Raw genomic sequence first — 12849 nt, forward strand, 5'->3', positions numbered from 1 at the left:
AGGCAAGGTTGCAATTTATATTGTTACGGATGCAGATGAAGTAGTCATCGTCAATTCTTCTCTATTTGCTTCTAGATAGCCTTTTCGTTCTCTATATATGTTTTTATCTTATGATAATTACACATTTTTTTAATATATGCCTTTACCTTATGGTTAAATATTTTTCATTCTTTTTTCTTCTACCGTATGGTTGTTAAGCTTTGTTAGCCAAATTTAGTATTTGTTGATCATGCAGATTGGGGTTCTTGATTCTACTGGAGTTTAGTGTTGTATAGACGCCGGATGATTTTCCAACGAGCCCATAAATAGGCTCGAGGCTTCTGTGAATTGTGTACTTCGGCTACTACCACTTTCTTCGTCAACATTACTTGATTAGTCGTTCTGATTATGTCTTGTATTTTTTTTTCTTTTAATTTTTATTAGTTAGTTACATTGTATTTTTAAGATTGCATCGTTCTTCTCAAGTTGGAAATGCTAATCAATACTAGCAAATCTCTATGTCTACCAAATCTGGTTGTGTAAAAATTTTCAATTTTACTTCTCCGAATTTTAAAAGTTGGATGTGTAACACGCACATATTAGCGATTTAAGCTTATTTTTACAAAAGAACAAGTCATTGGTAGTGTTTGATTTTTTTTTTTTTTTGAAACCTTCTCTATTTCTTTCAAGACTTTTATAGATTCAATAGACTCTTTGCTTTACAGATTATAATATTTTCAAAACATAAGTAACTAATTGCTTCATAAAAACCACATGTGCTGCTTACTTCGTTGTTTCAACACCCTTCATCCCACCACCAATTGAATTCACCACAAATTCAATAGTGATTCAGAAGAGGAGGATACAGAGGAAGAATCTTCTGGCAATACAACCGTTGCACCCAACACTAAAACATAAGAAATTTTAGATATCTTTGACTGTGTAAGGACTAAGGAGAGGTATTCTGAAAGCCTCTGTACCAAAAACCTTCTGAAGGGTTAACTGGTTATTCCGTGTATAAGCACATCATTTTCTTTTATATTGTTGTACTCTCATATTCAGTTGAATTTTGTGGTCTTTTAATCCAATCATTTGCATCCTTCTCTTGTAGATGACTGTGAACTTCAATCAATTTTATGATGGATGGTTAGTTGGGCATGTTAAGGCTTGTAAATGAAAGAGCGAAAAAATGTATTGTGGAAGAACTCTAACTACTCCTATGATATAGGATATGATAGAGACAATTTTTCACAATTTGAATTTGAGTCAGTAACATTAATCTTGTCTCGAACATCCTCAAAATTCGCTAGAGGCAGAGAATGTCAGCAAGTTGATGCTTGGTAGAGAAATGAGAGTAAGAGCTTTCCAACTTGAACATGACGCTGATAGCTAATCGATATATTCGTCCTTGTGAGATTTAGATACTGTAGTTACAATAATTCTCTGGAATTTTAAATTTCATCAATTTAGTGGTATATCATTCTTTTTGAAATGAGAAATTTTAGGGGGAAATGCAGTCCAAACCATCGTTGAAATGCTTTAAGCTACCTTGTACAACCATTATTGATGAAATTGCCCAAGTGCATTTGGAATAAGAAAGTCCTTTGCTGCCGTAGTTGCAGCATCTTTGTGTTGCACTTTCGTTGTGCCTGTTCTGTTTTTCTTTTTATCCATAGCAGCCGTTTGCATTTTCTCCATTCAGTTCTGTCCCGGCTAGTTTGCCATCTTCCGCAACAGATCTCATATCACCGACTACACCATCAGAACGGTCTCCTCAATAATGGACTGAAGAAGATATAGTCAACTTATGCTATTTCTTTTAGGGATCAGAAGAAAAGAAGACTTTAAAAAGAAGTCACTATGAAACTGAAACTTCAGTATGTTATTTACAATGCATGTGAAAGCCCACCAAGCTTTATATATTATACAGAAGCTAAAAGCCCAAAACTACTTCAAATTAAAATTTTGAATCACTCTTCCACTATAATCATAATAATGTAAACTTCTAAAGCTTCTAGGAAAATTACAGTAAAAAACCATTATAATCATAATGTAAACTTCTAAAGCTTCTAGGAAAATTACAGTAAAAAATTCAGTGAAGTCATGTTTAGGAAAATTACAGTAAAAAATTCAGTGAAGTCATGTTTTCGTTGATGAATGAGTTCCCACTGACTAGTTTGCAGAAATACCCAGAAGTCAATAGCTAACGCAAGAGAAGCCTGGCTTACTAATATCTGAATGTCGTTGCGTAGCAGTACATAGGTGTTACGCAAAACTCCACTGCGGTATGAAAACAAAGAAGTAACTTGTAAGAAAATGAAGGAGTAACTCCAGAACTCCACAAAGGCTAGTCCTGACCAGAATCAATTTGACTACATTCAAGACACAAAGTAAAATACTATAAAAAGTAGAGGTGTTCAAAAAAACTGAAAAATCAAACCAAACTGTAGAACTGAACCAAACTGTTAATGTTGGTTCAAGAACTGAACTGTTAATTCAAACACAGTTCATGAACCTGAACTAAACTCATAAAAACCAAACCAAAACTGTGTGAACCGAACTGTTAAAACCAACTTAATTTCACTAGTTCAGTTTTAATTTTATGAATCTTTTGAACAATATTCCTTAATCTGCAATAACCTCCATCAAAAAAATTTCTCACTTCATCAAAATTTCGTGATTGGAATCTGGACATTGAAATGACGTGAAATAATTCAATTCTACAAGCTTGTTTATTACAACACAAGCCCAATCAAAATTAAATATTTAAATTCTTCAATCAAAATTGAAAGTGAAATATGATACTATATATTAATATTACCTGATATCTACACTACCAACAAAAAAAAAATATATTATCTGATAATCTTTTTTCCAGTTGAAGGAAGTGATAGCAGGCGCGTTGTTTTTTTGGTAAATCTGTAATTTGCTTATTATAGATGTGAATTTCTTCCACTGTTTAGTATGAGCAAAACAAGAACAAAGCCCTGTATGACGGTAATCTTCCCCAGAATGTTAAGCAATTTTTCTCCCACTGTCTAAGAATTGAAAATATTTAATCAATAATTTATCAATGTACTATGATTTCTCATCCTTAGGCTGTATTTTCAAATTTCATCAATTTAGTGGTAAATCATTCTTTTTGAAATGAGAAATTTTAGGGGGAAATGCAGTCCAAACCATCATTGAAATGCTTTAAGCTACCTTGTACAATATTGCATGAATTTATCTTTTAGATTTCCTTCCCGGGAAAATCATGACCTAGTAAGGTTTCATAACAGTATCTACGTGCAAAAACAGATAATAACTTATCCTATTATGCAATTACTCTGCTGTAAGTCTATATAAGTATTGTCAATTGTCATAAACTAACGATCTTTTTAGGTAAAATGAACATAAATTAATATTTAATTCCACCTGTCATGTGCTGAAATATGATACTATATATTAATATTACCTGATAATCTACACTACCAAAAAAATAATATATTATCTGATAATCTTTTTTCCAGTTGAAGGAAGTGATAGCAGGCGCATTGTTTTTTTGGTAAATCTGTAATTTGCTTATTATAGATGTGAATTTCTTCCACTGTTTAGTATGAGCAAAACAAGAACATAGCCCTATATGACGCTAATCTTACCCAGAATGTTAAGCAATTTTTCTCCCACTCTCTAAGTTGCAGGTTATTTGAATCTCTGTTCTTGTGTTGGTGAGTAATAGTGCGGGATGAATAGTTCAGAAACAATTTGGTTTTCAAACATCACTCGTTTGGTTCAAAAATCAGTTTATGATGCACCGAACCATAAAATCAGTTCAGTTCAACTCTGGTGAAATTGTGAACGATTCGGTTCAGTTTTACCGAACTGTTTTAACAGTTCGGTTCGGACCATGAACAGGCCCAGTTATCGCAAAACTATGACAATTTTTAAAATTCTGCTACACTATAATGCCACTACTATGGTCGCTATTTGATATAAACAAACATATCCAATGAAATTTCATCAATTAAACAGTTGCACTCCATCTTATTTGCAAGATTAAATACAAACAATGACATCAAATCCATTTCAATTTCGATTCAATACAAACAAAACCAACACTAACCTGTGACAGAATCTACCTAATCTTCTCCTTCCCACTGATCCTATCAGCAGCCTCCTTAATCTTCTCAATATACCCATCAATAGGCGGCGTAAGCGTTGCCATAAACATATTCACCGGAAACGGCGTAAAATCCGGCACCAAAGCAGCTTCCTTCAAACCCCCAGGCAAAGCTTCAATAGCCTCCTTTTTCATCCTCAAAAGATTCGTCTCCGCCGCTTGTCTCGCCCTATGCTTCCTCATCAAAACCCTACTATACTCCTTGGCCAATTTCATCCCATCTTCCTTGGTCAATTCATACTTAGGCAATTTCTCAGCATCCACTAACCCTAACGTGATATAATCCAACCCAGGGGTTCCCATTATCGTTGGTTTTTCAGAAACCCTAAATTTGGCGTTTTTCTTCTTCATCATATCAAGTTCAATTTGACGATCTTTGCTAATTAACCCTAATTTTTCTCGTTCAGCTTCCCGTGCGCGTTGTTTGGGTTTGAGAAAACGAAGCGGTGTTGGTGCGTTGAGGCATTGATCGTAGAGACGTTCGCGTTCTTGTTTCTCGCGGGATCCGGTTGGGGCTCCAGGTGTGGGTTCGGACCCGGTTTTTTTTACTGTGATTTTGGAACGTTTTAGGATTTGACCGGCTTTTCCTTTTCCTTTGGCGGTGCGGCTGACGGAGCAGCGTTGGAGGAGTTGGTGCGGTGAAGATGACGGTGGTTTTAGCTTTGTGAGACGGAGCATGGTTGAAACGTTCTTAGGCTTGAATTCTGAGAAATGAAATGAAATGCGAGAGTGAAGAAGAGGATACTGGTTGTGAGTAATGGGCCGGGTCGGTCCAGGACCCATAGCTTCTTATGGCCCTTTAATAGTTATTATTAGTAGTTTGCTGATTTGTGCCCCTCATCTTATTCCCACACCACCCCATGTGTTGTGCAGATTTTTGATTTTTTTTTTTCATTATTATAAGTGTAATAATGATATAACAATTTTGACATTTTCATCAATTCATCTAGAACTTATAAACAACTTTATTATTATTATTATTATTATTATTATTATTATTATTATTATTATTATTATTATTATTATTATTATTATTATTATTATTATTATTATTATTATTATTTTAGAGAAATAGTTTATACCTAAGATTTATGTGAACTAGATCGCCGACCCGTGCGCCGCACGGGTCTTATGCGCTTTAATATGTTGATACTCGCTAAAATGTAATATTTTGGAATGGAACTTAAATAATTAAACTACGTAAAGAACAATTATCAAAGTCACAAAATGTATCGTTTGGTCAAATATCATATCGCCAACCAAGAATGTTACAACAAAATACATAATAGGAGGTATTACACATTTCGAAATACTTCTTCATACACGACGTTAGACGGGGGTACACGGGAAACTTTAGTGACCGGAGGGTGTATTAATTAAATCAAATCCATAATAAATACAAAATAAATCTCAAATCCCAGTAAACGCAATTACAATGAATATATTTCTTCATTAAGGAATTTTATATAATAATCACATATGAGAAAATCAAATACATAATAATCAAATACTTATGAGCTGGAAAAGAATTTTATATGGCTTTAAGTCTTTGGAAAACGTTTGGGACAATATTTATTTATTCCGTAGATTAACATGATACAAACACATTCCAACTACCAAAAAAATATTCAAACATGCCCACTGTACCATTAATCACATATGGGAATGTGAACAGCCGCAATCATTTATTTTCCTAGTGTTTACCACTAAACAGAAGATAAAAATTATTGCTTAAGTTTTTTTTTTTTTTTAAGAATTAAGAAAAAAAAGAAGAGTGACTCTACAGGTTAATTATTGCTTAAGTTTTTTTTTTTTTTAAGTGCATTATGCCTATAAACTAAAGTTTAAATTAGGACGTCTTTTCAGCAACAACACAATGTCATTGGTTTTACACATACAAAGATATAAACAACTTCTAATATTAAGGTTTAATAACTTTGCTGAAAATTGTATCAGTTTTTGTTTGTCCACAATCATTACCAAACGTATCCATGAATAATAATATTTAGAAACTTATCCATGTATGCACTTGTTTCTTTATACATTCCACTAAACAATTATGTGAACAAACCATTAAACAATTAACTTAGATAAGTAGCATTGATCTGCTCACATGTTGGGGTATTGCTCTCAAGATATTGTTAATTAGCATTCTGTGGGTAAACAAAAGTTCAAGCATACAAAAGGCATTGATCATGATTAGTTTAATTATACACGTATCAATGTATTACCCACAATTAAACATTACATGTAATACGATGATTACTTCTTTTATCTTGAAAAAACGCAAAGGAAAATATAATAAGCCGGTATTGCTTTACTCTTGAGTCTCAAATGTCATTAGAGGTATAACACATAGGTAATATAATAGCACAAACCAATTCATTTCTGGATTTTATTGATGAAAAAGATTTTTATCAATGGCCAAATTATATATGCTGGGATTACGTAATATGCAGGCAAGATTATATAAAACAACAAAGAAAACAGTGAGGCTGGATTAAAGCAAAACAAACACTTCATTTCATTGAATTTTAGCGATAACTGATAGATGCCATAACTCATAAACGATTGACAGAAAATGGGTTGTTAAAAACGAAACAATTTTAAAACATCAAAGGACCTGAGACATCAACAGAAGGAAACAACAATCAGAGGTGGGGGAATATGTTGTTATAAAACGAAAAAAGATGGGAGATTGAAAATGTTAAGATCAAGCAATGAAACGACAGCAACATCTCAATGTTACGTCCAGCCATGGGAGATTGAAAATAGCGTTGAGATTAAGAGGCAGAAAGGAAGTTGAATATAGGATGCATTCTACATATTCCATGCATATCTATATATAGAGGCGTCTGGAAGAGATAAGTGTGAAGAGTTTAAAGTTGCCTATTTTCCATGTGGCCATTAAATGGATTGTATTGACTGCATTTAGGATACCAAGCATACAGAATTTTAGCGATATCTGTTGAATTTTGCATGGAGTATGCCAACGGTTGATAGTATTAGCCAAAGGAATACATTGAAAATGATAAAACATTCAGACCATAATTAATCAATTTCGAAATTCAAATTGTGAATAGAATAAGAGGGAAAAAGATTAGGGTTGCCTAATTAACATTTAATGCATGAGTATTAGAGGGAAAAATTAGGTTAAGTGATTAGCTAGACCTAATAAGCTTTAAGAGTAAGTGATTATGTACTTCGGCCACTAACACTTTCTTCGTCAACATTACTTGATTAGTCGTTCTGATTGCGTCTTCTATGTTTTTTCTTGTGAATCATGTAATTTTTATTAGTTAGTTACATACGTGGATGTTTTTGTATCGCTCTTCTCAAATTGAAAATGCTAATCAACACTTTCAACCCACGGAGAGGTTAGATATAGTTAGAGATTTGTTAATATTGACTAAAATAGTTAATCAATACTAGCAAATCTTTAACTATATCTAAGAAATTCGGTTGTGTAAAAATTTTCAATTTTACGTCTCTGAATTTTAAAATATGAATGTGTAAAATGCACATATTAACTATTTGAGCTCATTTTTACACAAGAACAAGTCATTGGTTGTGTTTGATATAATCTCTACTCTTTCTCACATCCTCTCATTTTATGACATCATAAACAACAATTGACATCATTAACATCTCCCATCCTCTCATGTTATGACGTCACTCTTCTTCACAACAATCGTTTTCTATGGGAATCTAAGCCTTCATTAAAACCAGTTAACTCGGCACAAAAACAATACTACATGAGCATACTAATCCTCTAATTATAATATCATAAACAACAATTGATTGAACAAATTTCAAAGCAAGACCTCATCCAATTCTATAACAATGACATATATGTATTATTCAAAAGAAGCTCATGCTCCAAACAATCCAATCCATTCAATTGCATTTAATTATGAAAAGTTGAAGGCTTATTCAATCAAATAGCTACACATGTACATTTTACATCTCCAGATTTTAAAATCCTGTAAAAGCATTTAGCAACGGTTCACCCGAGGCTGAATTAACTTTGGCTACTGTTTTTCTTTTATAAACAACGGGCTTCTCATAATAATCGTCTGGATTCTAAACTCCAAAAAAAGTAAGCGTCCGTAATTGAAAATCTGGATGTGTAATAAAGGGGCATTTTCAGTTTTTTGAGGGCAAAAGAGATATGTCAGGGTGGAAAAAGAATTTCCAAATGACCTAGCATTGTCCAGTCCAACCAATATGACGACCTACAATCCACTAACCGTCTGTAGGCCCTAGACACTTCAAGTTTGGATGGTAATTGTTTTACAAACCCATCTACACTAATCCATTGAGGAGTGAAAAGATACGCAGGGAAAAGATTTCACTGAAGTGATACATTTTTTTTGCTAAGAGGAGCATTGAGGAGCCAAATTTTATCAATTGATTGGGTTCCAAAATCTTGCGTTAAACCTTTTCTTTTAAGGTGATTTTGCGTTAAATCTATCATTTGATTATTACCTTATTTAAATATGGTGTAAATCAAGAGGTTGCATTCGACATATTAAAGTATGCTAATTATGGACAAATTGGTCATAAGAACCTAAACTAAAATTTTGATTGAAACCATTTTTTTTATCAAATTTGACTTACCTTTTGACGGAATTGTGGATTACAAGTGCCTGTTCCCTGGTAAACTAGAAGGTTAATACAAGACAAAAACAAAATGACCTATTAAAAATCATTTAGTAAGATAGAAATATGTAAGATAGAGTGCGAGAAGAGCAATGGAAGCGATTTGATAGAATTTTTGGTATAAGAAAACTCTTGGGTTTTAAGTGTGAGAAGTCTCACATCCTAAAACTCTCCACCACTCTTTTCAAGTGATCATATTGAGATAACACTTTGGTGGTGCCACAACGTCGTTTTGCTTGATATGCAGAAACTTCAAAACTCCAAAAACCTTGTATTACTCACAACTTCTCCCTAAGAACTCTCAGGCAACCTAATTCTTGAAGTCATATATCTAACATGCTTGAAGATGGTCTTATTGATGTGTTCACCTAGACCATTTTGTTTTGGTGTTTTTGCCACGTCCTTTTATGCTGCTTAATAAACTCATTAAACTGCTATGAAACCAAACTCCAAGCTATTGTCAGTTTTTAAAACCGAAAGTTCAGTTCCTATTTGATTTCATAGACGAGTATGCCATTCCTTGAAATTTTCAAATATGTCACTTTTATTGTTGTAATTTATACGCATACTCTTCTTGATAAATTAGTAATCCTGTTGAGTAACCAAGAACATTGAAGAAGAGAGAAAACTAGAGAAGAAAAATAGAGAGAAATGGAAACCTTTTCATTGAATAAGAGTTAGTTACAATGATCTCTTATATAGGTTGTTATTGTAAGCACACACTATCTTACTGTGTATCAACCCTATTACATTGGACCCTAACATCCCTATAAACTAGGAAGTTAGTTATTTCTGGTAACTAACTCTGAACTAGTGTAAACTCATGTAACTTGCAATGCAAGTAACTGAGATGTAGTGTTAGCCTGTGGCACAAGTAATTGAGGGGCATTGTGTTCCTGCTGCTCATCTTTCAGTAATGATTCTTCTATCCTTTTTGTACTGTGTTTCAACATCCTCCCACAAGCTTGAACATGATAAATATTTATCATTCCAAGCTTGGATATAAATTGGTTGAACTTTGGAGGTGCTAAAGGCTTTGTTAGAAAATATGCCAATTGCTCATGTGTTGATATAGGAAGAAGTCTGAGGATTCCCTTTTGAATCTTTTCTCTAACAAGGTGACAGTCTATTTCCAAATGCTTTGTTCTCTCATGGAAGACTGGATTGGATGCAATATGAATTGCACTTTGACTGTCACAATATAAGACTGGTTGCTTGTTGCAGTTGACTTTCAAGTCCTTTAAAAGGTAGAGCAGCCACTGAAGCTCACATGTGGCAGTGGAAAGAGCTCTGTATTCAGCTTCAGAGGAAGATCTGGAAATGGTTACTTTCTTTTTAGCTCTCCAAGAGATGAGAGAAGAACCTAAAAAGAAGCAGAATCCAGTTGTTGATCTTCTGGAATCCACACACCCTGCCCAGTCTGCATCAACATAGCCCAGTAGTTGCTTCTCTGAACTTCTAGGGAAGAAAAGACCAAGACCAGGATTGTTCTTAAGGTATCTTAATATTCTACAAGCAGCTTTGTAATGTGTGATTGTTGGGGAATTCAGAAACTGACTCAGCTGCTGTGTAGCTAAAGAGATGTCTGGTCTGGTAGTGTTCAGGTATAAGAGTCTGCCAATGAGCCTCCTGTAGCATGACACATCTTCAAAAGGTGCACTTGTGTCTTGATGCAACTTGATGGAAGTATCTAAAGGTGTTGATGCAGGCTTGGAACCTAAAAGACCAGAAGAATCAAGTAAATCCAAGCAATATTTCCTTTGAGAGATTGAAATGCCTGCTTTAGAGTGAGCAACTTCCAATCCTAAGAAATATTTAAGGATCCCCAAATCCTTAATGTTGAATTTAGCATCTAGAATGGACTTGATTCTTTGAAATTCAAGCTGAGAAGTACCATCCAATATGATGTCATCAACATAAACTAAAATTGCTGTAAAATCAGTGTTATGTTGAAGAGTGAATAAGGAATAATCAGATGTGGACTGGGAGAAACCTTCATGAAGCAGCAAAGCAGTCAATTTTTCATACCATTTCCTGCTTGCTTGTTTTAAGCCATAAAGACTTTTCTGCAGTTTGCAAACTTTGCCAGGAAAGCTAGAAACCCCTTCTGGTATACTCATGAATACATCCTCTTGTAAATCACCATGAAGAAATGCATTGTTAACATCTAATTGGTGTAAATGCCAGTTTTGAATAGAGGCTATAGCAAGAAGAGTTCTGACTGTAGTGAGCTTAGCAACAGGAGAGAAAGTATCAAAAAAATCCAGTCCCTCAATTTGATTGTAACCCTTAGCTACCAATCTGGCTTTGTACCTTTCAATAGAGCCATCTGCCTTATGTTTCACTCTATATACCCATTTACTGCCAATTGGCTTCACATTGGGTGGTAAATCCACAATGGACCAGGTACCATTAGCAGTCAATGCCTTTAATTCATCATTCATAGCCCTTAACCAATGTTCAGACTGACATGCCTCTTTGTAGGTTTTAGGCTCAGTACTTTGAGTAATAGAAATGGAAAAGACTCTATGTGATGAAGAAAGGTGATCAAAAGAGTGAAAATCAGTAATGGGATAAGAAATACCTGAGTTGACTGATTTTGATGATGAAATGGAAGAGTTATTGCAGATGTAATCTTTCAAATAGCTGGGGGCAGACTTGACTCTGGTAGACTTATGTATAACAGGTGATGAAGGAAGAGGAGGGTTAGGAATGGAAGTGGAAGATGGTGGTTCATTGGTGGGATTTGAATTTGAATTGGGAGGGTCAGACACAGTTTCAGAAGGAGTAGTTTCAATAATAGGGGCAGTATCATAATCTTGAGCTAGATGTGTATGATATTCCCATGAGACATTGGAAGGATTATTTTTATAAGGAAAAATACTTTCATGGTGAGTGACATTTCTAGAAACAAAAATTTATTTGGAATGAGTGTCAAGAAGAATGACTCCTTTCATACCACTTTTATAACCAAGAAAAATACACTTTCTTGCTCTAGAAGCAAGTTTGACTCTGTTTGCCTGAAGAGTTGATGCATAAGCTAAAGAGCCAAAAACTTTCAATTGATGCAAATCAGCATTTTGATTGTGTAATAGAAAATAAGGTGTTTGATTGTTTAAAATGGGGCTGGGCACCCTATTCATGATAAAAACTGCATGAACTGCAGCATATGACCAAAAAGATTTAGGTAAGTGAGATTGAAAAAGAAGTGCTCTAGTGATGTTTAAAATGTGTTGATGTTTTCTTTCCACCCTTGCATTTTGTTGGGGTGTTTCAACACAGCTAGTTTGATGCAAAATACCTTTAGAGGCATAAAACTGAGGCATATTAAATTCAGGGCCATTATCACTTCTAACAATTTTAACATGACAGTCATGTTGATTTTCAATTAAAGTGATGAAATCTATGACATGTTGTCTAGTTTCACCTTTGGATTTCATTAAAGTTATCCAAGTGAATCTACTAAAATCATCAACAGCAGTTAAAAAATAGGAATGATTATGAACAGAAGAAATTGAAATAGGACCCCAAATGTCAAAATGCATCAATTCAAAAGGCTTTTCAGCTTTATTACAACTTTCAGGAAATGGTAATTTCCTATGTTTAGCAAAGTGACGCACATCACAGGTTGCTTTAGAATCTACATAGACAAAAGGAAACTGAGACTGTAAGGACTTCATTCAAGAAAAAGAAAGGCGACCTAGTCTAAAATGCCAAAGGGCACTATCTGGTAAAGGAGCAAAGGTGGGAACAGTCTTGCTTGCTGAACAAGTCAGCTTATTTGAAAGATTCAAGTAGTATAACTCCTCCCTTTTATCACCAGAACCAATCATCTTCTTGGTTTTCTTGTCCTGAATAAAACACTGGAAACCATTAAAACTCACAATACAATTTAAGAAATTTGTTAATTTGGACACAGAAATGAGATTAAAATGAAATTCAGGGACATAAAGAACATCATGAATGATAAAATCATCAGAGAATTTAATGGTTCCAGATTGATTTGCCATAGTTAAATGACCATTAGGTAATTTTATGTTAGTAGG

At 34.1% G+C, this 12849-nt stretch overlaps 1 protein-coding gene across 2 annotated transcripts; it reads right to left on the reverse strand.

Moving 5' to 3' along the window:
• Nucleotides 1-1822: 1822 nt before the first annotated feature.
• On the reverse strand, nucleotides 1823-4861 carry LOC146897399 (uncharacterized). 2 transcript variants are annotated; one of them, XM_085733948.1, is made up of 2 exons: nucleotides 4085-4861; nucleotides 1823-2259 (listed from the first exon to the last, which is right to left on the reverse strand). In XM_085733948.1, exon 1 carries the CDS (start codon nucleotides 4817-4819, stop codon nucleotides 4097-4099), a length of 723 nt encoding a protein of 240 aa, XP_085590074.1. In that variant the 5' UTR covers nucleotides 4820-4861; the 3' UTR covers nucleotides 1823-2259; nucleotides 4085-4096. The 2 variants fall into 2 exon arrangements, with proteins under 2 accessions (XP_085590074.1, XP_085590075.1); XM_085733949.1 differs by having other exon boundaries at nucleotides 1823-2332.
• Nucleotides 4862-12849: the final 7988 nt, after the last annotated feature.

Source organism: Medicago sativa, chromosome 8 (assembly GCF_051527215.1).
Source record: "Medicago sativa cultivar Bolivia chromosome 8, Bolivia_mono, whole genome shotgun sequence".
Taxonomy (NCBI): Eukaryota; Viridiplantae; Streptophyta; class Magnoliopsida; order Fabales; family Fabaceae; genus Medicago; species Medicago sativa.

Coding starts and splice junctions, on each gene's coding strand:
- LOC146897399 (XM_085733948.1), bottom strand. CDS start 4,819: ATGCTCCGTCTCACAAAGCTAAAACCACCGTCATCTTCACCGCACCAA.